Raw genomic sequence first — 22027 nt, 5'->3', positions numbered from 1 at the left:
GGTTTCAAGGTCACCTCACCCTGAGGGGTGCTCCCATCGTGTCAGCTTTTGACACAGCATCTCATTCCCTCCTTTCAGGGAACAAAGGTTACGAGAGTAACTGAGATGTTTCCAAACTCAAACTTTAGTATCATATAACTATTGCTTCTGTTGTTATCACATGCTCTATTCAGTATTTTACTTGTTTTGGCGGTGGACCTCTGTCCTGGTCAAATGTTTTTAAGGTTTGATTTCCATATCTCTTGGAAAGGAAACAAACAAATGAAAAAAATCCAGCTTTTCATTTTCAGAATTTCTCACAAGAGAACTTCCCATGGAGTGTTCACTTACATTCAAAGTGAAAAGAAAATTGAAAGATACAGCACAACTGATTATGTAAAAGGGAGAGATAAAAACAGATAAAAAATAAATCAAAGGGCTGTGGTTTTACAGGAACACAAAAACCCCTAAATCACAAGGAGCAGCCAAGAAGAGGAATTATTACCCTCTTAATACGAATTACTTCTAGTGCCATTATACTCTCACTATAGATTTAGCTTCAGTTTTCTTACTTAAATCTGAAATAAAGAGGCTATAAACTTGTTTTTGACAGCAATTCTGTTTTAAAAATCCAAAAGACTTGCTATTTGTCATTGATAAATAAAATACAGATGGCAAGTAAAAGGAGGTTCTTCCAAAAGTTACTTTATAGTTCCTGCAAAAATAAAATGAAAAATAAAGTCAATTTCTCATCTGTAGCTGCTCCTTATTACCAACAAAAAAATGAAACAACCCTGATCCAACCAGTTTTATGGCTCAAAGAGCCTTATTTGCTTTAAAGTTGTCCAATTATATACTCTTAAAATAAACAAAGAAGCCAAAAGACATGTAGTCCAATTGGTAGCAAGATTAATCAAATGTACTGTATTGATGCATGAGATTATATGACCACCCTTATGAAAATTGACAGTTCATGGCAAATTTGCTGCAAATTCGGCACTGATCATTTTCACATGCAAATGAGCTTTGTGGCAAACTTGCAGCAAATTGTCCAATGTTGCCAAAAGTTTGCCGGAGGTTCACCATTACCGGCGAAGAGCTGCAAACTTCTGGCAAACATTTGCAGCGAATCAAATGTTCATTAGAATGTGAAAATAACAAGCTGCAAATTTGCGGCTAGTTAAAAAATTTTTTGTAAGGGCTGTTAATTGCTAAAGTGCTGAATGGTGAAACGCTTACCTTTAGCTGTGCTGTTTACACTTACTAAGGGAGAACTCTGCAAGAAAAAAAGTGTAAAAACAGATTATAATGTGAACTGATGAGAGAGATTTAAGAGTATCGCTACAAAACTAAATGTGCAAGTTAGTACTGATATTAGCAACTAGTATGCTAGAAAATCTTGATTTACATGTACTTGAAGCACAAATGGCAACAAAAGAGTTGGGTTACTTGAGGACAAGTGAATATGAATACTTCTTACACTTAAAGATATAGATAAATTAGGCAAATTAGGCTTTGTTTAAAAAGACAATTGCTGTTTGTAGTTAGAATGTTGCCAGTGAAGACACATAGATCTCGCATGGCTCTAATCTCTGAGAAACACAAACTCTTAGAGAATAAAAATCAGTCTTTTCTCATCAAGTTAAAAAAACATACATCCACCACGCTCACTAAAACTGTATAAACTACAGTTAAATGTGAGATTTGAAGGACATATTAGGCTAAGTGCCACCAGGAACAGCCATCTAAACACAACAGCACTTGCTGTTGGCATGAGACAATAATACGCTTTTCCTCTTTTGTGGTGTAATGGGTGTTTTTACAGGACATTTACCCCAGTGAAATGATCTCTAACGTGTGCCAGGACAACAAGCTGAGCTGTCTCATATTCCTGTTTGTGAATGTCTGTTTTGTTCAAAATCTGTTTCCTGTAGCACAAGATTCAGCTATTTATTTTCCCATTGGTTCATCTCCCTCTGTGATTACTTTTTAATTGAGCCTATGATAGACAGCATGACTTTTTGTCTGGACCAAAACAATTTAACAATCAGTGTGGTTTCAAATCAGCACCTTGAGGAAATTGCATTTGACACTTTGGGAATGGAGATACAGCCACTAATCTCCCCGTCCCCATCCTGAAAAAAAAAAAAAAAAAAAAATTTCCTCCAATAAAACAGTGTTTGATCAAGTATTCCATCAAATGTTATGTTATTTCAGTCAGGACCACTTCCGTCAAGTGAATTCTAACTAGAATACTTGTACACAATTTAAGCATTTGTTGGTGTTGGCGGTATGGTTAAATTCTGGGCAAAATCTCCGCCCATCCTTGCAGCCAGGTACAGCAGCGAATAAACGCTACCGTTACACATAGCAACCGTAAGACGTCAGAAGATTTGAAAAATAGCACATGAGTCACATATGGACCACTTTTATGATCCTTTCATGGTGCTTTTGTATTCTTTTTAAGCTTAATCATTGGGATGACATGAGGGTGAGTAAATGATGACACAATTTTCATTTTTGGGTGAACTGCTCAATTAACTATAACCTACAGTAATGTATATGAATCAAATACATAGTCTTTTTATGGTCATGATTAGACAATCAAAAGGATCTGGTTGCTTCTCCATTCATATCAACTATTCAACCAGTTGAAAGGCATGGCATGTCAAACTATCAGCCACCTCAGCAAAACAAGTTCATTCACTGTGAAAGTGGAAAAGAAATCCTGCAGGTCAATCTGGTCACTGTGCTTCAATTTAGAATTTCTCAATAGAGGGAAAATACACAGAGACATTTACAGTAAAGAAAAAGTATTGCCATATTACATGATTGAGAGTGCACGACTTTTAACTTCCTGTTGTCTCATCATACAGTATGCTCTCCTTAAGAAAAATTAATGACCTGTTTCATACAGAAGGCAAAGATCAGCTTGGCTCTGTTCATAAACCAACTGTAGTGAGCTTCCGTGCTGTCTACCTGCATAGGCAGGTACCTCCTAAAGCATGTAACACATACAAAAATTCTTGGCCAGTGAATTGCTTTTGTGTGGCCCTGTTGTACATACTCACTTTGCTTTCTTGCTTAGAGTGGCAGTTACAACTGTTATTCAGGTAGCTGGTTAAAACATGTTGTTGGCCATCTCTATTTTAACTTGCTTAGTAAGATACTTTTAAACTACTCTGCCATGACAATAGTTGGCCTGAAAGAAAAAACAGACCATAGAGGAAGATTTAAGATATAAAGATAGAAGCTAGAGGTTTACTTAGATGCTTTAACTACCACGCTCCTTGCAGCAATGCTCAGAATGCAACGCATGCTTGTATTGCATTATAAATTGCAGAAAGCATTTCCGATCAAAACAATGTGTGAAATCAAGCATGCATTTCTAGAAGCGTTTGCATTCACCAATGTTTTAGGGTTCAGGGCAGCATCCTAACTGAAATGGAACCTCATAAGTAACTGATTTGAAACACTCAGCTTGTCTATTAACACTGCAGCATTGACGGCTACCACTTTAAGTGTTATTTTTACTTTATCATTCTTCCTAATCTCTATTCGCCGAAATAGGTATACATGTGAAACAGCTCTCCATGACTGTTCATATGTTCTCTTATCTAAATTTCCCACCTTGAGCGACCAGCTCCAGCGCTGTATACATGTGAAACAGCTCCCTATGACTGCACATATGTTCTTTTAACTAAACTTTACTCCCGGAGCAGTCCATTGCGCGAGCTGACTCCGTGAACAGCTTAATTCTAAAGTGAGAGAAACAAGATTAACTATTTAATTCAACCACCATTTCAACCCCCTCAGCATTTTAATCTGGTTGTTCCGCACAGGTGATGTGACTATCATGATTGTATGCGATATGACTATCATGATTGTATCTCCCTCCAAAGTGCCATTCGGAGTGCGATTTATTCCATTCGGAACATGGGGCAATCATGCAACAAGCGAACTCCCTCCCACACGACTGCTTCTCTTTTCAAATCAACACAGACATTTTAGCACGAGCATGCTGTCACAGCAGCACCCGCTCCGACCATGTTACAGCTCACTATAGCTATATACAGCTTCTGTTCGAACAGACACGAGCCGAATGTGACTCCATAAGAGGCAGACCGCGCACCGCGTCACAACTCATTCATAATCATTCCGCAAATATGTCTCGCCTCCTCACAGCATCAGAGTTCGCCTCGCCACGCAGTCTGATAACCATGAAGCAAGTGATTCGACAAACTTCTACTCATCTTTAGACTATAACACAACTTTCCTCCCACTCTGGATAAACGCTTCACGCAGGTAAACCATTCATTATTTTTATTCTGACAGACAAGTCTTCTCTACTTTGCTCGAATCATTGGCTTACAAACCCTTAACAAGTTCGACCATAAAACCTAATTGCTGCATGACTTAAAAAGCGTTCAACAATCTGTCAATCTTTCGCTCCACCCAAGTTTAAAAATAATGGGTTTAAATCGATGCTGGCTGATTCGGCTTTGCAATTTGCTTCATACAATATTTATGTTTTTCTGTAGAATTCATTAGAGGTCATCAATATAAACAAGACGTTTTATTCATCTCACTACTGCAAATGGCGCCAATATAGTATTATCTTTTAAATCCAACTCCCAGGCACAAACTCCAAATGATTTCATACGAGACGAGTCACCCCGTGCCAATAATACAGAGTTATGAATTTACTTGCCTTGGAAAACAATACCAAACCATACGTTTAAGTGAAATAAACATCAGACTATGGTATTTATCTGGATACGCTGTTTCAGGTGCCTTCTAATTTCACGATAAACCAAACTTAAATGACGTTGTATGTATGCACACGCAAGCATGTTTCCTGACATTGCTTCACATATGTTCCCGACATTTTATACTAGTAACCAGTAATGTTCAGGTGTCAGCAGACGCTACATTTACCACGTTACCATGTTTACCATTGGCTCAATACATCCCTAAGCAGCAAAAATGTGCCATCCATGTGCCGCAACTGCGGGGTCTTTTGGGCCATGTGACTAAACCTCCCACTACATTGCAAACAACGCAAACGCTCCATCCAAACGCCACAACTGTGGCATCTTTCGGGCCATGCGACAAACTCCTACTACACTGCAAACAGCGCAATGTGCCATTCACGGGAAACAACCACGGCACGTCTTTCAAGCCATGCGACTAAGCATCCACAACTCCTCCGCCACCTCCTCTTACTCTCCAACCTACCACAACAAATCTCCACTCAATAACAGATCTCTCAACAATCCCATTTCCTTACATGCAGCAAGCCCACCATCCGCCCTCTGAAATTTCCACCATTCACATGGGCCGTTTCCCTCGTTCTCTTTGTCCCATGTCCCGCATGTCATGAGCAGTATTTACACATTTACCCCGCGCCCTCGCAGGGATACTGGAAATTATTGCAGTTACTTCAGGTGGATTAACTGTATAAATCCATGTAAACATCCAAGTTAAGTGTAAATAAATGCCTTTTGCTCTGCTATTCGCGTGATCAACAACTGGAGCGTGAACAGACAGCATTTCTGCATGTGCACAGTGAGGTGCGCGGGGCACGCATGAGATGTGCGGGTGCGAGGTGATCGTATGGTGAAGAGAGTGGCTGTGTCTGAAATCGTTCACTCATTCACTATTTCCTTATAGTCAATGGCAGTTAGTGCTCTATATCTCAGCAGTAAGTGAACGAAATGAGTGATTTGGACGCTGACATATACACTGAGTGTCGATATCTGTATGTTTTGCCTCTCTGTATGTTATTATGTTATTGTAATCAAGTAATGATTTGTCAAAAAGTAATTTACTACATTCAGCATGAAATAAAACATTGCAGGAGTGAAGGAAGCAGTAAACTCCCAGCTCGTACATCTTTCCCGTGGTTGATTGTGGGCAATTAACCATCGTCGAGTGTACATCAAATGTACATTCAAAATTAGAGTGCATTGTGGGTAATAATGAATGAACAAAAGTAGGGAATGAGTGGCTCACTCAGAATTCAGACACTCCTATAAAATGGCAGACACCAGAAATAGTGCACTATATAGTGGATAGGGGGCAGTTTCAGACACAGCGATTGTTCCACGACCGGGGTTGGTGCCCTACGCACTAGGCTCTGTACTCTGCATTTAAAGAGCGGTGGTACTGCTGTACAGAACTAATGATCTAAATACTTATGACACTTTCAGATACAGCGAGTATTCCACGACCAGGGTTGGTGCCCTACGCACTTGGCTATGTACTCTGCATTTAGAGAGCGGTGGTACTGCTGTACAGAACTAATGATCCAAATATTTATGACACTGAAAACTGTAACTACACTGAAATAAGAATCCACACAGGACTTTAAAAGCAATGAAATAGCTAAAGTAGGCATTAATAAAACATGATCTTGCTTTGGTTTATATTTCAGCATTATATATAATGTCCTTGTGGGACATTTTCACGTTTTCACTGTAATAATTACTAGAAATGTTTCCAAACCTCTCTTATTGACAAATTCATCCAGATCTGAAAAGAGCCCTTAAAGGAATAGTTCACCCAAAAATTACAATTCTCATTATTTACTCACCCTCATGCCACCCCAGATGTGTATGACTTTTTTTATCTGCTGAACTCAAATGAAGATTTTTAGAAGAATGTATCAGCTCTGTAGGTCCATACAATGCAAGTGAATGGGTGGCAACATTTTAAAGCTAAACAAAAACACATAAGCCAACATAAAAGTAATCCATAAGACTCCAGTGGTTAAATCAGTATCTTCAGATGCGATGTGATAGGTGTGGATGAGAATCAGAGAAACAGATCACTTTCACATTCTTCTTCTTGTGTTTTTGGTGATTCATATTCTTCTCTGCATATTGCCCCCTGCTCTCTAGCAAAAAATGACAAATATTTATGTTTCTCACCCACACCTATCATATCACTTCTGAAGATATGGATTTAACCACTGAAGTCTTATGGATTACTTTTATGCTGCCTTTATGTGTTTTTTGGAGCATCAAAATTTTGCCCTACAGAGCTAAAATATTCTTCTAAAAATCTTAAATTGTGTTCTGCAGAAGAAAGGAAGTCATACACATCTGGGTTGGCATGAGGGTGAGTAAATGATGAAAGAATTTTCATTTTTGGGTAAACTATTTCTTTAAAGTGATAGCTAAGCCATAATTTAATATTCTGTCATAATTTCCCTACCCTCATGTTGTTCCAAGCCAGTGTGAGGCTTTGTATTATGTGGAACACAAAATATCTTTACGTTAGGGACTGACAGTCTCAGTCACCATTCACTTTCAAAATATGGAGAGAAAAAAAAAACATTCACTGAAAGTAAATAGTGACTCAGGCAAACATTCTGTCTAATATCTCTTATTGTGTTGCATGGAAGAAAGAAAGTCAATTGGATACTTTCTTACTCTTACTCAAGTAATTATTTATGTTAGTACTTCTACTTGAGTAATGTTTTTTTTTTTTTAAAGTAATTGTACTTTTACTTGAGTACGGTTTTTGGCTACTCTATCCACCTCTGCTCAGGCAGGCATAAAACAAACTCCACGACCTTGGCTAAGAGTCTGAAGTTGATGGTCTTGCTCTACAGCTCACGAAAAACGTCTGTCCATCGCTCAGACACGGCCGTCTTGTTCATGTTCCACTTAGTGATGTGACGAGTGACAACGTTTTTCACGCAAGCACCACTCATCAAAGAGCGTGGTTTCAATCAAAACTGAGAGCGGGGATTCTGGAGTAGAAGTATTCGATAAATGTCTTTCCACTCTGGGATGTCTCTCAGTAGGGCCCATTCAAGTTTTGGAGGTAATCCATTTTAACAACTGGAGTTGCATGGATTACTTTTATGTTTTAGTTTTTGAGATTTTTAGAACTATAAAGGTCTGATCATCATTCACATGCATTGTATGGACCTACAGAGCTGAGATATTCTTCTAAAAAAATCTTTGTGTTCTACTGAAGAAAGAAAGTCATACACATCTGGGACGGCATGAGGGTGGGTGAACTATCCCTTTAAGACTAAAAGTGTATAGGCTCATTAGAGACCCTAGGTATGTAACAGTGTGTTTTTTGTTTTTTTTTTTGTTTTTGTATTTTGCACTGCTTCCATAATTCATACTTTTATGATTATTTAATATACAGTATATATATATCTATCAGTGTTACCTATCATGGAATATGTATTTCTTTGTTTATTACAAGACAAAAATGAGTGCTATATTCATACAAATGTCTACTATATCACACTGATTTTCTGTGTGACATGGGAGAATTGTCAGTATTCCATATGCATATACACATACATATTATGCATGCTATTTCTTACTCAAGGTGATGCTGTTGTTTCAGGTACTGACTTGATTTACATCTGACATTGCTATTTGATTAAAGAAAAACATGGAAGTAAACTATAGCAAGTACAACAATAAACAGTATAATATGAATAATGTCATTAGTGTGTACAATTGAAATTAAGTTGTGCATCTATTTCAGCTCAATAAGTGCATGGGAAGATACATATGTGTAGCTTATGTGAAGCTCAATATGTATTTGACAGCCAGTTGCGTTTTATGAAATTTCAGTGCGAAAGTAATGAATACTGTTTTAGATTTGTCCTGATTTTTTGCATCATCTCTTTAAAATGTGAAAAAGAAAACATCAAAATATATGAATATATTCTATTATTTTCTAATTGTCTTGAAAATATTTTGAAAATTCTACACTATCTGGGCATTTTATAGATCCATTTGTGATATATACTGTATATATTTGTGATATGTGTGCCAGTTCTCTAAAGACCCGAATACGTAATAGTGTTTGGCGAAATACCCATGCATTTAAGGTTTAAACATTAAATAATGTTTCTTATTGACTTTCTTATATGACATCTTAATGACTGTTATTCTGAAGTGTTCAGACTGTTATTATTATTATTCAGATTCTGCAAGTCCAATCCTAGAGGACAACACAAACAATATTATTTTGGTCAAAAACATCTCCACATTAACTCCACTGAACTTGGCCAGTCAGGGATAATTGTGCTCCTTATTACAGTAAACCCTGTTGTGGCAATGTAAATGGAGGCAAATTACCTCCAGATGAGAGATTAAAGGCTACAGAGTGGATGACAGTCCCCTGAGTACCACAGAAGGAAGGAGAAATCCATTTTTCCTGATTGTGATTGCACCTCGTCCCATGGGCCATAACCAGGACTGCACAGGAAAGAGCCAAGGTCCTGTCACCAAAACAACCCAGGCTGACTGAGTCGTCTCTAAGTGTATGTGTGTTAATGAACACATTTGCACAGATGAAGGTATATAATGTAAAGGGGTGAGGGGCTGCAGCATATTTCATCCTCAGTTTTATGAGGGTTTCATAGTTTATCCATGGATTAGTCATTGTTGTTCCATTTTAAAGCTGCTCTACAGAAAATTGAAGAGAATAAACAAGATATTCCCAAATTAAATAGTTAATGTGTTGAATTAATTATTAGTAACTCATTAGAAACATAAGCTGAATTAATGTATTGGATGCATTGGAAAATTTTGTATTAAATCAATTTGTATTAAATCTTGTGATACTTGCATTCAAAGCACAGTGGTCAATGTGTTCAAATAAATAATAATACATGACTGACATAAATCAAAAGCTACACAAGCATTTGAAAGTAATGTGGGTTGACTGAATGTTGATAAGAAAAATTAAACCCTGGTCATTGACAAATAAGGTTGTCCAAGGTGATAAAAATGAGAAATCTTTAAAAAACATTCTAGTCTAATGTAATATTTGTGTCCATGTTGATTTCACAAATGTTTGAAAAACATTCATGGTATTTTATACAAAATAATAATAATAATAATAATAATAATAATAATAATTTAATGACTTTAAAAATGTAATGTAACAAACAGGTAAAGGATAAAGAATATTTTCCTTGCACCTTGAACACAAGAGTGTACAAAACTTAATCATTAATTTAATAAAAGTTTTAAAATAAAAACATTTTTTCCAGATAAACATATATATTTTTTACAAATAACATTTTTTGAGTTAAGAATATCAAGAAGTTTTCTCAGGGTTACACCAGAATTCCCCTTCACTGTATTACAGTCTGAACAGCTAAAACCAACTCGCTTCACAACTCGCTTTTGGCGCTCCGACGAGGATATTTCACCCGGGAAAATGGAGCTCACACAGGCTCATACGCTCAACAACACTTCCCGCTTTGGCCACTGGGGGCAGTGTTTCACATTGTGGTAAGCGCATACCGATTTTAGTTAAAAAGTCAACTTACTGTTTCCGATTTCACTGATAGATTAGTCTGGGGGATGCACTCTGGATTCATCAACATTAGAATGATATTAAGAACAAATTTATGTGTGTACCAGTGGCGTGTGGTGGACTTTTAAAATGCCATGTCAGGGTTAGTTTTTTTCCTCCCAAATGTGAAATATTAAGTCAAATGTAAATTTATATTTCAGTTCCATTTCACGTTTGCATTGTTTTAAGGTTAAAACCATACATTTTGTAAAACACATGTAATATGTGGTGTTTTTACTAATATAAAAAAAATCACATATTTGCACAAATTCAACTAAATTTATTTTAAAAAACTATTTATAATATTCTGTTTTTATATTTGTAAACTATATTTTCCCAAATCATTGTGGAATTTAAATTTGTTGCCTATAAACTGTATATGCCCAAACATATGAATTATAAACTATGTTTTTCTATGTTCATGGCCATATATCAGATTTCAGCATTATTTTTTATAGTCATCTTATTTTCTGACCAGTCATCTACTTACTAATATTGTGTAGATTTGCTCACTAAAAACTGGCTCATTCACAGACCATTTGATGTTTTAAGACATTTGAAATTCATTTTGATTTGGACATGACCAAAAGTGGTGTTGTCTGTGTCGGTTAGTTGTTTTCTTTGTATTTAGTCCATTCATTTCCACCTGTTTGCTCCATTCCTTGCAATCTGTGGAGCTGTGAGTACGAAAGCATGAGAGGCGGGCATTATTGAATTGATTGTTTGAAAAAGTAATTGACAAATCAGTGTGCTATGGAGGCAATGCCTCCTCTTATGTGACATTTCACCTGTATTTCAGGGTTACCTGAAAGTAACCCTGAAATTTGAGCCCTCATTATATGAGATATTACACTCATTCTTTGGTGTCTTTTGGCAGCATTTAATAAAACGATGTCCAACACCACAAATAACTCTCTCTGAACAATGGCCTCCATCATTACAAGGCGGGCTCCCTCAAGGTAATGCGCATAATGTAGTGGATGGAAACACACAATGATTCACATTATTTTAGTCGAATATTCAGAAATGCGCATAAAAAATTTGAAACATTTTGGATGGAAACCCAGCTAGTGTTGTCACCTAAAGGCTCATGTGTTTACTTTGCTTGCAAGTCCATCAATGGAGCTTGTATAAATACTGTAGCTGCAAATCCATGTTATGAAGGCAGAGGACACCAGCACAGACACAGATGGTCAGCCTCAAGGATTATTTTTCTCTAAGTGATGATGGAGAGGAAACACCTGCACTGAATCACGCTCTGTGGTGACATGACCGCTGTCGCTCACGACACTCTCTTTATCGCCTCTCATCCCATATTTGGGGCTTTTTCCAGGCTTTTTCCTTAAGCTTTTTTTCTTTAGTGCATATCTCTACAGTACAGTGCTCTTTTCTGTCTTCTTCTATCTAAGACACTGGGGTTCTTAAACTTTCTTGGCCCAGGACCCAAATGTGACATTTTGACGTGAATTCATTAAACAGTTGCACTACTATAAAATACCGTAAAATCTACTTTATTTAAAAGAGAAGTTTGTGTACATATTCTACTGATCATATCAGCAGTATTTGATGATATGTTTAAATGATGGAGAAGAGTGTTATTACCTGGCATATATCCAGATGTGCAGTGTAGTCAAGCGCACTTTCGGCATGTTTAAGAAATGATTCAGGTGTCTGGATCACAGTGATACTCTACAGTCCCGGCAGGGTGTGTCGATTTTTGTTACCTGATCTGCACAATTCCTTTAGTGAATCAGGTGCTAAATCAGCACAGATAGCGTGTGCAAGTACAGTGCTTTTACCGGGTGCAATTCATTTTTGTGAATCACACGGGACGGGATGTCGACATACTGCTTCTGAACATACATGTACCCTAAGTGCGACCCCTTTCTGCTGAATTACTGACAAACACTGTTCCCCAACTAGCAAATTACTGGCAAGCACCATCCCTCATCAGGCATTTTAAAATAAAGATGCATTCCTGTTGACTGTATTACATCATTTACACCTAAATTTACAACTCGCTTTTGGCGCCACCCTGTGGACATTTCAACTTAACAACTTGTAGAAGTTTCAGCAAGAAGGAAGCGGGAGCCGGGGTTGCAGTCCATGTAAGTCTGTTTTTATTCTCAGAACATTAACTCAAATTACTTCCCAACAAGGGCTTTTTACTTGTCACACACAGCTTCAATGATTGTAGACAACACAAACTGAAATCAGTCCATATTGCAGCTTTACAGTGCAGAGCTTCAGGGTGTGTGTGTGGCTCGTACTCTCTCTGCCTCTCTGGCATTCCGCCGGCCTTTTCAAGCCTGTCTCTGCCGTTGCCTCACCACAGTGCTATTTTTAATCATGAAATTCTATAAGAATCTTCTAAAGCAGACAAGAACAAGAGAAAATAATTGTGTCTGTGGGCTTCCAAATGTTTGCAAACAGTTATTATTTTTATTGCAATTTAATTTGGTGCTGCTATGAACTTGAAATCTCTGTACTGTTCCAGGATGCAGTCCTTATCTCACGCATTAATCAGCGCTGCACATTTCCACACAAGATTGCTCATATTTTAATGACTTAAAGGTCAGTCATGAAACTACATGGCGCAAGCTGGAAGGTTCTTTAAAGGGTCATGGAACCCCAGAACAATTGTTTTTAGCTCTTAACAGATATGTACAGGTTGCACATTATTGAAAACGATATGACTTATGTTTATTAAAGGAATAGTTCACCCAAAAATGAAAATTCTCTCATCATTTACTCACCCTCATGCAATCTCAGATATGAATGACTGTCTTTCTTCAACAGAAGATTTTTGAATATCTCAGCTCTGTAGGTCAATAAAATGTAAGTGAATGGGTGCAGCAGCAGCAGCGGTGTAGCAGATCAAGTCTGCCAAGACCAAATCCTATCATGATGTCATACCCACATTAACATGTTAAATAATTCCGAAAGTTGTTGTGACTGAACTACTGTTTTATTCAAAAAAAATTATTGAATGTTTTGCTGCTTAAAAATGCGTCAATAGGCCTCTTGTGTGTCTTAATTTCTGCCAAAAACAGGAGTTTTGGCTAATACAGGACAGAAGGCAAGCCTAACCTAGTATACGCACTTAAGAAAGAACATTGCCAACAACTTCTGACATAAGATCAGATAACCAAGAGATCCAACAAAACTGACATTATCTTCACTATCTAAAAACAGACACAAGAAGATTTCCCTAACAGGAGGCTAGAATGTCTGAATTAACACGAAAACTCTCCTATTCATGTCTCAACATTCCAGAACCCTAGTCATGTCCAGGTGGACTACGATCTAAAGCAAAAAACACGTTGGACACCGGAATTCTAGTCCTAAGAAGCGACAAAGACAATGTACATGATACAGTGAGGAAGGAAATGAACGATGTCATGTCCTAGACTCAGAAACAGAATGTGTGAACACTGGGAGGAAAGAGTGGAAGAACAGTGGAATGACACAGGAGACAGGAAGGTAACATAAGACTGGAAAAGAAGAAAATAGAATGGAACAGCACAGTAAAATTAGCAATGAACGAATGACCCTGCACATTCACACAGGACAAGCATGGTAAAGCAATCATGGAATCTGTCATGGAATGGGCTGACTGTGGAAGTATTTAACAGCATGGCCCTGTTGTTTAGCTTGTCAGTCACACAAACTACAAGGTTATACACTTATTTGTACAGAAACACATCCTCAGAGAGGAAAAAAGAGACAGACAAGTCAACTCCTGCAACCTGTCTTCTCATAACACTAAAAATTCAGGGATAAGAAGACTATGAGTCTGTAATACCCTGTAATTGGCACTTCTGAAGTTTGAACTTGCAACCTTAGGGTTAAAAGTTCAGTTCTTAAACCACTAGACCACACTTACAATATTAAAGGGTTAGTTCTCCCAAAATTAAAATTCTGTCATCATTTACTCACTGCCATGTCATTCCAAACACTTATGACTTTCTTTCTTCTGTGTATCAAAAAAAAATATGTTTAGCATAATGTTTTCCATCCAACAACAGTGAATGGGGACGGAAGTTATCGAGCTCAGTAAATGACAAACTAGCACCATTAAAGTATCATAAAACGATTCCATAAATCTTGTGTACAATATTCCAAGTTTTCTGAAGTCTAAGTCATAGTTTTTGTGTGAATGAAAATACAGAATTTTGTGCTAATGTTTAGTATAACGTGTATCACGCTTTTCTTTGCTCACCATATCGCTTCAAGCGATGGTAAAGTGAGAGAAAATGCGGACGGGTTTTTCTCACCAGTCATGTTTTTCCTTCCTTTGGAACCATTTTCTCTAGTGGTGAAGAAATGCACAAACTAACTGGCCAATTTTGTTCGGAAAGGTGAGTTACTCAATATTACTGTTCACAGCCATACTGTTGCCACGTGGCTTCTATATAGGACACGATGCCTTTAATATGGGATGTTTCTAAGAAAGTCATACAGCTTTGGTCATACAGGTTTGGCTTTGAAGGACATGAAGGTGAGTAAATGATGCAGAATTTTTATTTGAACTATTCCTTTAAGCACGGATGCATTATATTGATGGTAGCTAGGGTTGCCACACATCCCATAAAATACGGGATCTGCCCCTTTTTATAAATGAAAAGAATTTGTCCTGCATTTTAAGCTGGTCAGATGGCATCACGGCGAAATTGTTCAAGATCGTTAATTTAACCTTTATATTAGCTGCAAATGTTAATACGGGTAAGGGACCGTCTAAAAAGTCAACACATTGTGCTAAAACATCCTAATACTATTGCGGGTGTGATAAGGTACCATCTGAAAAGTCCACATAATGCACAACCCCCATCAAACCCATTGGATTAACAGCCCAGATCTTTCTCTCCCAAACCACACCACTGATATGTAGGTTCAACCACTCCTAAATTACTCCTTCTGAGGTTTAAACCTGCAACTGTTAGGTTGTACTTTTTGACAAATAAGCTGCCATGTAAAACGACACAAAATGAAATGTTAATGAAATTAAATACCTAAAATATTCCTAATGATTTTCTTCTTGATAAAGTTAATTAGTCTAATTATAATTTCACTTGGGAACCAAAAAAAAAATAAAAAAAATAAAAATAATAATATTATTTCATCTGCTTATTTGAAATTGTGCTGGATACTGACATTGAAAGAATGCTGGGTACATCGAATTACAATGAGGTTCAAGAAATGGTGTAGCCATTGCTTCCATTACAGACTCACCATAATTGGTGACACGTAAGCTTATGCTGACACATTGCACAACAATGACACATGGAAGAATTTCTCCCAGCGCCTGACTCAACATATTTTGGGAAAGCCAAGCACTCCACCCAACACGAGAGGGCAGGAGAAGACATTTATAAATGTCTTCGCAACCACATGGGCAATATTTACTTTTCCATTCTGTTTGCCTTTCTCCAGAAATGGTTAACAGTGGCAAAGCAGATGAGACAGGTGGGACAGGTCAGACAGACAGAACAGAAGCGACATCTTTCTCCTGAGAGGAGAGAAACCACATGGGAGGGAGCTCACATTATGCAGCACAGACTTTGTCCCAGTCCATTGGGAAATACATCTGAATGCACTGCATTGACGAGTTAGGAACAACTAGGTGGCCAGTCTGCAAGGCAAGGGATTTAATAAAGATTTGGGATAGCACCATCTCAAAATAGGTGCAACTAACAGTAAGAGTTGTTCAGAAACCTTTGGCCTTATACAAACGAGACAGCTTCTGTGTGTGTGTACACTGCAGCACTGGTAAAGCTACATTTAAACTGTAGCTTCCCAAGCTGCAAGCTGTAATTTAAAGTACTTAGTTTAACTTTTTGGTGCATCAGATGCTCCCCGACAACTAGCATTTCACATGAGAAATCCATTTAAATGGTATTTCATGTTTAATCCTTTGCATTTAGAATTTTCAAAACCAAGCACTCTTTAGGGAGCTTTTTCAGACTATAACGTAGACAGTCTGTTAAAACTTTGCATTTTGGCACCAGATCAAATGAATGTTTAAAGTGAAAAAAAAAAGAAAAGTAAGAAATCCTTAAATGCAATAGCATTCCTTTTTTAACTGACCACAAAATTGGACATTGTGATGCTGCTTCATTTTGAATAACTAAGCTGGAGCTTCAAATGTGAGGCTGTTTTTTACAGTTATTTTCCAGCTTTCAGTGAATGTTGTTTAATACCCATAATGAGATTAGGATCTTTCTTACAGGCCTGCTTTAATTGTGTTGTACTTTAGGGTGAATCTCGTGAAAATATGTCTGGGTCACATTTCATCTCCAAATATACAGTTGAAGTCAGAAGTTTACATCCACCTTAGCCAGAAAACTCAGTTTTTCACAATTCCTGACATTTAATCCTAGAAAACATTCCGTCTTAGGTCAGTTACTTTATTTTAAGAATGTGAAATGTCAGAATAATAGTAGAGAGAATGATTTATTTCAGCTTTTATTTCTTTCATCACATCCCCAGTGGGTCAGAAGCTTACATACACTTTGTTAGTATTTGGAAGCATTGCCTTTAAACTGTTTAACTTGGGTCAAACATTTTGGGTAGCTTTCCATAAGCTTCTCACAATAAGTTGCTGGGATTTTGGGCCATTCCTCCAGACAGAACTGGTGTAACTGAGTCAGGTTTGTAGGCCTCCTTGCTCGCACACACTTTTTCAGTTCTGCCCACATATTTTCTATCGGATTGAGGTCAGAGCTTTGTGATGGCCACTCCAATACCTTGACTTTGTTGTCCTTAAGCCATTTTGCCACAACTTTGGAGGTATGCTTGGGGTCACTGTCCACTTGGAAGACCCATTTGTGACCGAGCTTTAACTTCCTGGCTGATGTCTTGAGATGTTGCTTCAATATATCCACATAATTTCCTTTCTCATGATGCCATCTATTTTGTGAAGTGCACCAGTTCCTCCTGCAGCAAAGCACCCCCACAACATGATGCTGCCACCCCCATGCTTCACGGTTGGGATGGTGTTCTTCAGCTTACAAGCCTCACCCTTTTACCTCCAAACATAACGATGGTCATTGTGGCCAAACAGTTCAATTTTTGTTTCATTGAACCAGAGGACATTTCTCCATAATGTAAGATGTGCACTTGCAAACTGTAGTCTGGCTTATTTATAGTGGATTTGGAGCAGTGGCTTCTTCCTTGCTGAGCAGCCTTTCAGGTTATATCGATATAGGACTTGTTTTACTGTGGATATAGATACTTGTCTACCTGTTTCCTCCAGCATCTTCACAAGGTCCTTTGCTATTGTTCCAGGATTGATTTGCACTTTTTGCACCAAACTATGTTAATCTCTAGGAGACAGAATGCATCTCCTTCCCGAGCGGTATGATGGCTGCATGGTCGCATGGTGTTTATGCTTGTGTATATTTGTTTGTACAAATGAACATGGTACCTTCAGGCATTTGGAAATTGCTCCCAAGGATGAACCAGACTTGTGGAGGTCCACAATTTTTTTTTTCTGAGGTTTTGGCTGATTTCTTTTGATTTTCCTTGATGTCAAGCAAGAGGCACTGAGTTTGAAGATAGGCTTTAAAATACATCCAAACGTACACCTCGAATTAAGTACACCTCCTATCAGAAGCTAATTGTCTAATTGTCTAAAGGCTTGACATCATGTTCTGGAATTTTCCAAGCTGCTTAAAGGCACAGTTAACTTAGTGTATGTAAATTTCTGACCCATTGGAATTGTGATATAGTCAATTAAAAGTGAAACAATCTGTCTGTAAACAATTGTTGGAAAAATTACTCATGTCATGCACAAAGTAGATGTCCTAAACAACTTGCCAAAACTATAGTTTGCTAATATTAAATCTGTGGAGTGGTTAAAAAATGAGTTTTAATGACTTCAACCTAAGTGTATGTAAATTTCTGACTTCAACTCTATATATATACAGGTCAAAAGTTTTGAAACACTCATTCTTTATTATAATTTTTTCCCCACATTTTAGAATAATAGTAAAGTCATCAAATCTATGGAATAACATAACTGGAACTATGGGAATTATGTTGTGACTAAACAAAATCCAAAATAAATCAAAACTGTGTTATATTTTAGTATTTGTCTAGAATTTGCAGACATGTACTCTTGATATTTTCTCAACCAACTTCTTGAGGTATCACCCTGGGATGATTTTAAATAGTATTGAAGGAGTTCCCATCTATGTTGGGCACTTATTTGCTGCTTTTCTTTATTATTTGGTCCAAGTCATCCATTTCAAAAACTTTTTTTTAAATAAAATTTTAGTTTTATAATGAAATAAATTAATATGGTGGCACAATTATGTTTTTGTCTACAAAACTAATTTCAAATATTTAAGCATACACCTTCAGATCAAAAGATTTTTAAGATCATGAGAAACATTTCAGTCAAGTGTTTCAAAACTTTTACCGGTAGTGTATATATATATATATTTTGCATAGGATGAATTGCTGTAATATATTGTTTTGTTTTTTAATGAACAAAATTTCATTAATGATCAAGTACACAAATACTCTGTCTTCCAAACCATGTATTTGCCTTACCCCGATTCACTACGGTAAGCCTATAATAATGATTTATATTTTAGAGCTATCGGGATGGATTTGGTGGAAAATTGCATACTTCCATCAGTCATCCATGCTTGTTTACGTCACGTCCATAAATAAAGAAAAGAAGGTCCAGCTAGCTACTACAATGCGTGCATATGTGCGGTGAAAGTTATGGTGGTAGTTTGAAGTTGACAGCTTGTAGCCAAAACACATGAGCAATACTGACCATGGATCATTCAAAAAGGCAACCCACTAGAGAATTACCTGTTTTCAAAATAAAGAAACCTCGAACCAAAAAGAGTCTGCAAGCAAAAAGGGAAAGCGGCAGAGCCCGTAATAATAAAACACGAAACAACATCGGCTTGGCTTTTTCATAGGTGGCGACAACTCAGAAAAAGGATTTAAAACCGAACCAGAGATGGAGTTTTACTCGCTCGACAGGTAAGATATTTTATTGGACCGATAAAATTAAGAGACAGGTCTGGACCATTTTATTGGTTCGTCTCTTAGCGCGGTAGTTCATTAGATAGTGTTAGCCACTCAAATAGGGCATTTTATTATGGATTGTGGTACAGGAGTGCTTTCAATTTAATTTTCGAGGAAGGGTAATGGGAAAAAAATAGCTTTATGCTGGTAACAATGCTAAACTTTAAACCAGTTACTACCTTGGTCAATTTGCCTGCTAGCTAAGTTTTAACTTCCACCTTTTGCAACGTTTCCACTGTTTTACTTCACCTGATATGACTAGCAATCGTTATGTCTAATGTCATCATTGCCTAACTTTTGTAACGCTATTTATTTTAAAACAATTGTTTTCAACAAGTCAAAACAACAGCAGAAGATTTGCTACTTACCTGCTATTAAAGGGGGTTTCACATATAGTCTGTTTAAAATTAACCAAACCTAGTTCAGTTAAAGTGAACCAAAAAGGGAACCAGCTGCAAATGACCTCAGTGCTTTTGGTTTTCACAATGTAAGAGTACTTAAAAGAGGACCCAGTTTCATTTTTGGTCCTTTTTGCATTGATGTGGTCACAGAACCTTTGTTGTTCATACCACAATTCCTTCAGAACTCAGACCCCATGGCAGTCACAATTACTGTATGTCATCTGGCTAACAATAAATTGGCATACATATAATTATGATGATAAATTGTCACTTCTTATGGTTTATATGTGTGCTGAAAAACATTTACCTTAAGTGGTAATGTATATAACTTGGAATCACATAATGGGGTATATGATTTCCTTTAAGGCTTTAACAACTTAAAATATTACACAGGGATAGAATGACATAAAAAATTATATTTTCAATTTTAAAATATTTCCAAATACTTAAAAACATATCTCTCTTTTCGGTCAACTTTACATTTACACAGTTTAAAATATAACCCAGACAACCCAGCCAATTCTATTCTATTCTATTCTAATATAATATTATGCAATAGTAATATATTTCTGTCCTAAATTCTTTACTTTCACATTATGTTAAGGAACTCCGATTAAACTCACGAACCCTTATTTCGCATGAAGGAAAACAAAATGAGATTATATGACTATTTGAAAATATGTTTCTCAACAGAAATAAAGTAAGAGGGCGTCTCCTCCTGTGTGTCATTAATATTGCACTTATTAATGAACCAAAATAATTTGCCATTACACAAACGTTAAATTAAAGTGAAATGGAGAGCTTTGCTTTCACTATCAAAATTGCTTGTATTTTCGTGGGAGTTTGGCACAAACCTCACATCACAGCGCTTCAAAGCAGTTCATCTTCACGCGCTCTTCAGAAGCTGCTGTAGCTGCGGCCGGTTTTATTTAGAGTGCTCAGAATCAGATAACGACGCGGTCATGGTAATCATGGTATTTCTATATTAGCTTAAAATATCCTAATTTGGACAGTAAAATGTGAGTGCAATTTAAAGTTCACAATAATCGCGTTTAGATAAAATAATCTCGATCAAGCGATTATGTAATGCAGCTGAATGGCAAGCCTCGACATACTTATGTCATAACAAAAAGCTAAACAGTCTGGTACCTCTTCGCCTTCACATAGCAACAATCAATCAAACCTCAAAAGAACCCAAAAAACGAACGGGAGGTGCCCTATTTTTCGGATATCCGTCTTTTTCTTCCTTCAGTTATTATTATTATTATTATTATTATTTATTTATTTTATTATTTATTTATTTATTTTTGAGGGTTGAGGGTTGAGTTTTGTTGTTGGTGACATTCGCACTGATAAGTTGACCATCTCTATCCATGGTTACACCGGTGGTATTCAAACCATCAGAATCATCCGCGCAGATCTATGCTTCAACTGCTAGAGGGCCAAAAGTTACATAGTGTAGCTTTAAATATTTATTTAACGCATAAAATAAAGCCAGTATAACATATACTAGCATGACGTATAAATAACTTACAATTTAAATATTTTAATAAATGTAATTATACATACATATAATTAATATATACAGAATATATATATATATATATATATATATATATATATATACAGCACTGTGCAAAAGTTTTAGACACTTGTGAAAAATGTTGCATAGTGATGTCTTCAAAAATAATGAAATAAATAGTTTTCATTTATCACTTAATGTCATACAAAGTCCAGTAAACATAAAAAATCTAAATCAATATTTGGTGTGACAACCTTTGCCTTTAAAACAGCACCAATTCTCCTAGGTACACCTGGACACAGTTTTTGTTGTTGTTGTTGTTGGTTGTTGGCAGATAGGATGTTCCTAGCTTCTTGGAGAATTCACCACAGTTCTTCTATCTATTTTGGCTGTCTCAGTTGCTTCTGTCTCTTTATGTAATCTCAAACAGACAGATGTTCAGTGGGGGTCTTTGTGGGGGCCATGACATCTGTTGCAGGGCTCCCTGTTCTTCTGTTCTAATCTTTTCTATTTGCAAAAGTAATGTTTGGGAGTCTAACATTTATATTTCCCATTGAAACACTAAAGCTGGAGATATAAATAACCATCTTAAGACAAAAGTTTTTGTGAAACTTCTTAAGTGCCTAAGACTTTTGCACAGTACTGTGTATATATATATATATATATATATATATATATATATATATATATATATATATATATATCCTCCAGAGACCCGTGCATAACTGCT

At 36.8% G+C, this 22027-nt stretch overlaps 1 protein-coding gene across 1 annotated transcript in view; it reads right to left on the bottom strand.

The window, feature by feature from the left end:
- The window catches only part of pgfb (placental growth factor b), a 52907-nt gene that overhangs the window by 12552 nt on the left and 18328 nt on the right, over positions 1-22027 (bottom strand). The window contains exon 2 of the mRNA XM_051646883.1: positions 1219-1255. Within this exon, the coding sequence (XP_051502843.1) occupies positions 1219-1255 (37 nt within the window). The remainder of the gene's footprint in view (positions 1-1218; positions 1256-22027) is intronic.

The sequence above is a fragment of the Myxocyprinus asiaticus genome, chromosome 20, assembly GCF_019703515.2.
Source record: "Myxocyprinus asiaticus isolate MX2 ecotype Aquarium Trade chromosome 20, UBuf_Myxa_2, whole genome shotgun sequence".
In the NCBI taxonomy this organism is placed as follows: Eukaryota; Metazoa; Chordata; class Actinopteri; order Cypriniformes; family Catostomidae; genus Myxocyprinus; species Myxocyprinus asiaticus.
Note: the sequence above shows the minus strand (reverse complement) of the source record. Positions and strands in the feature narration are given on the sequence as shown.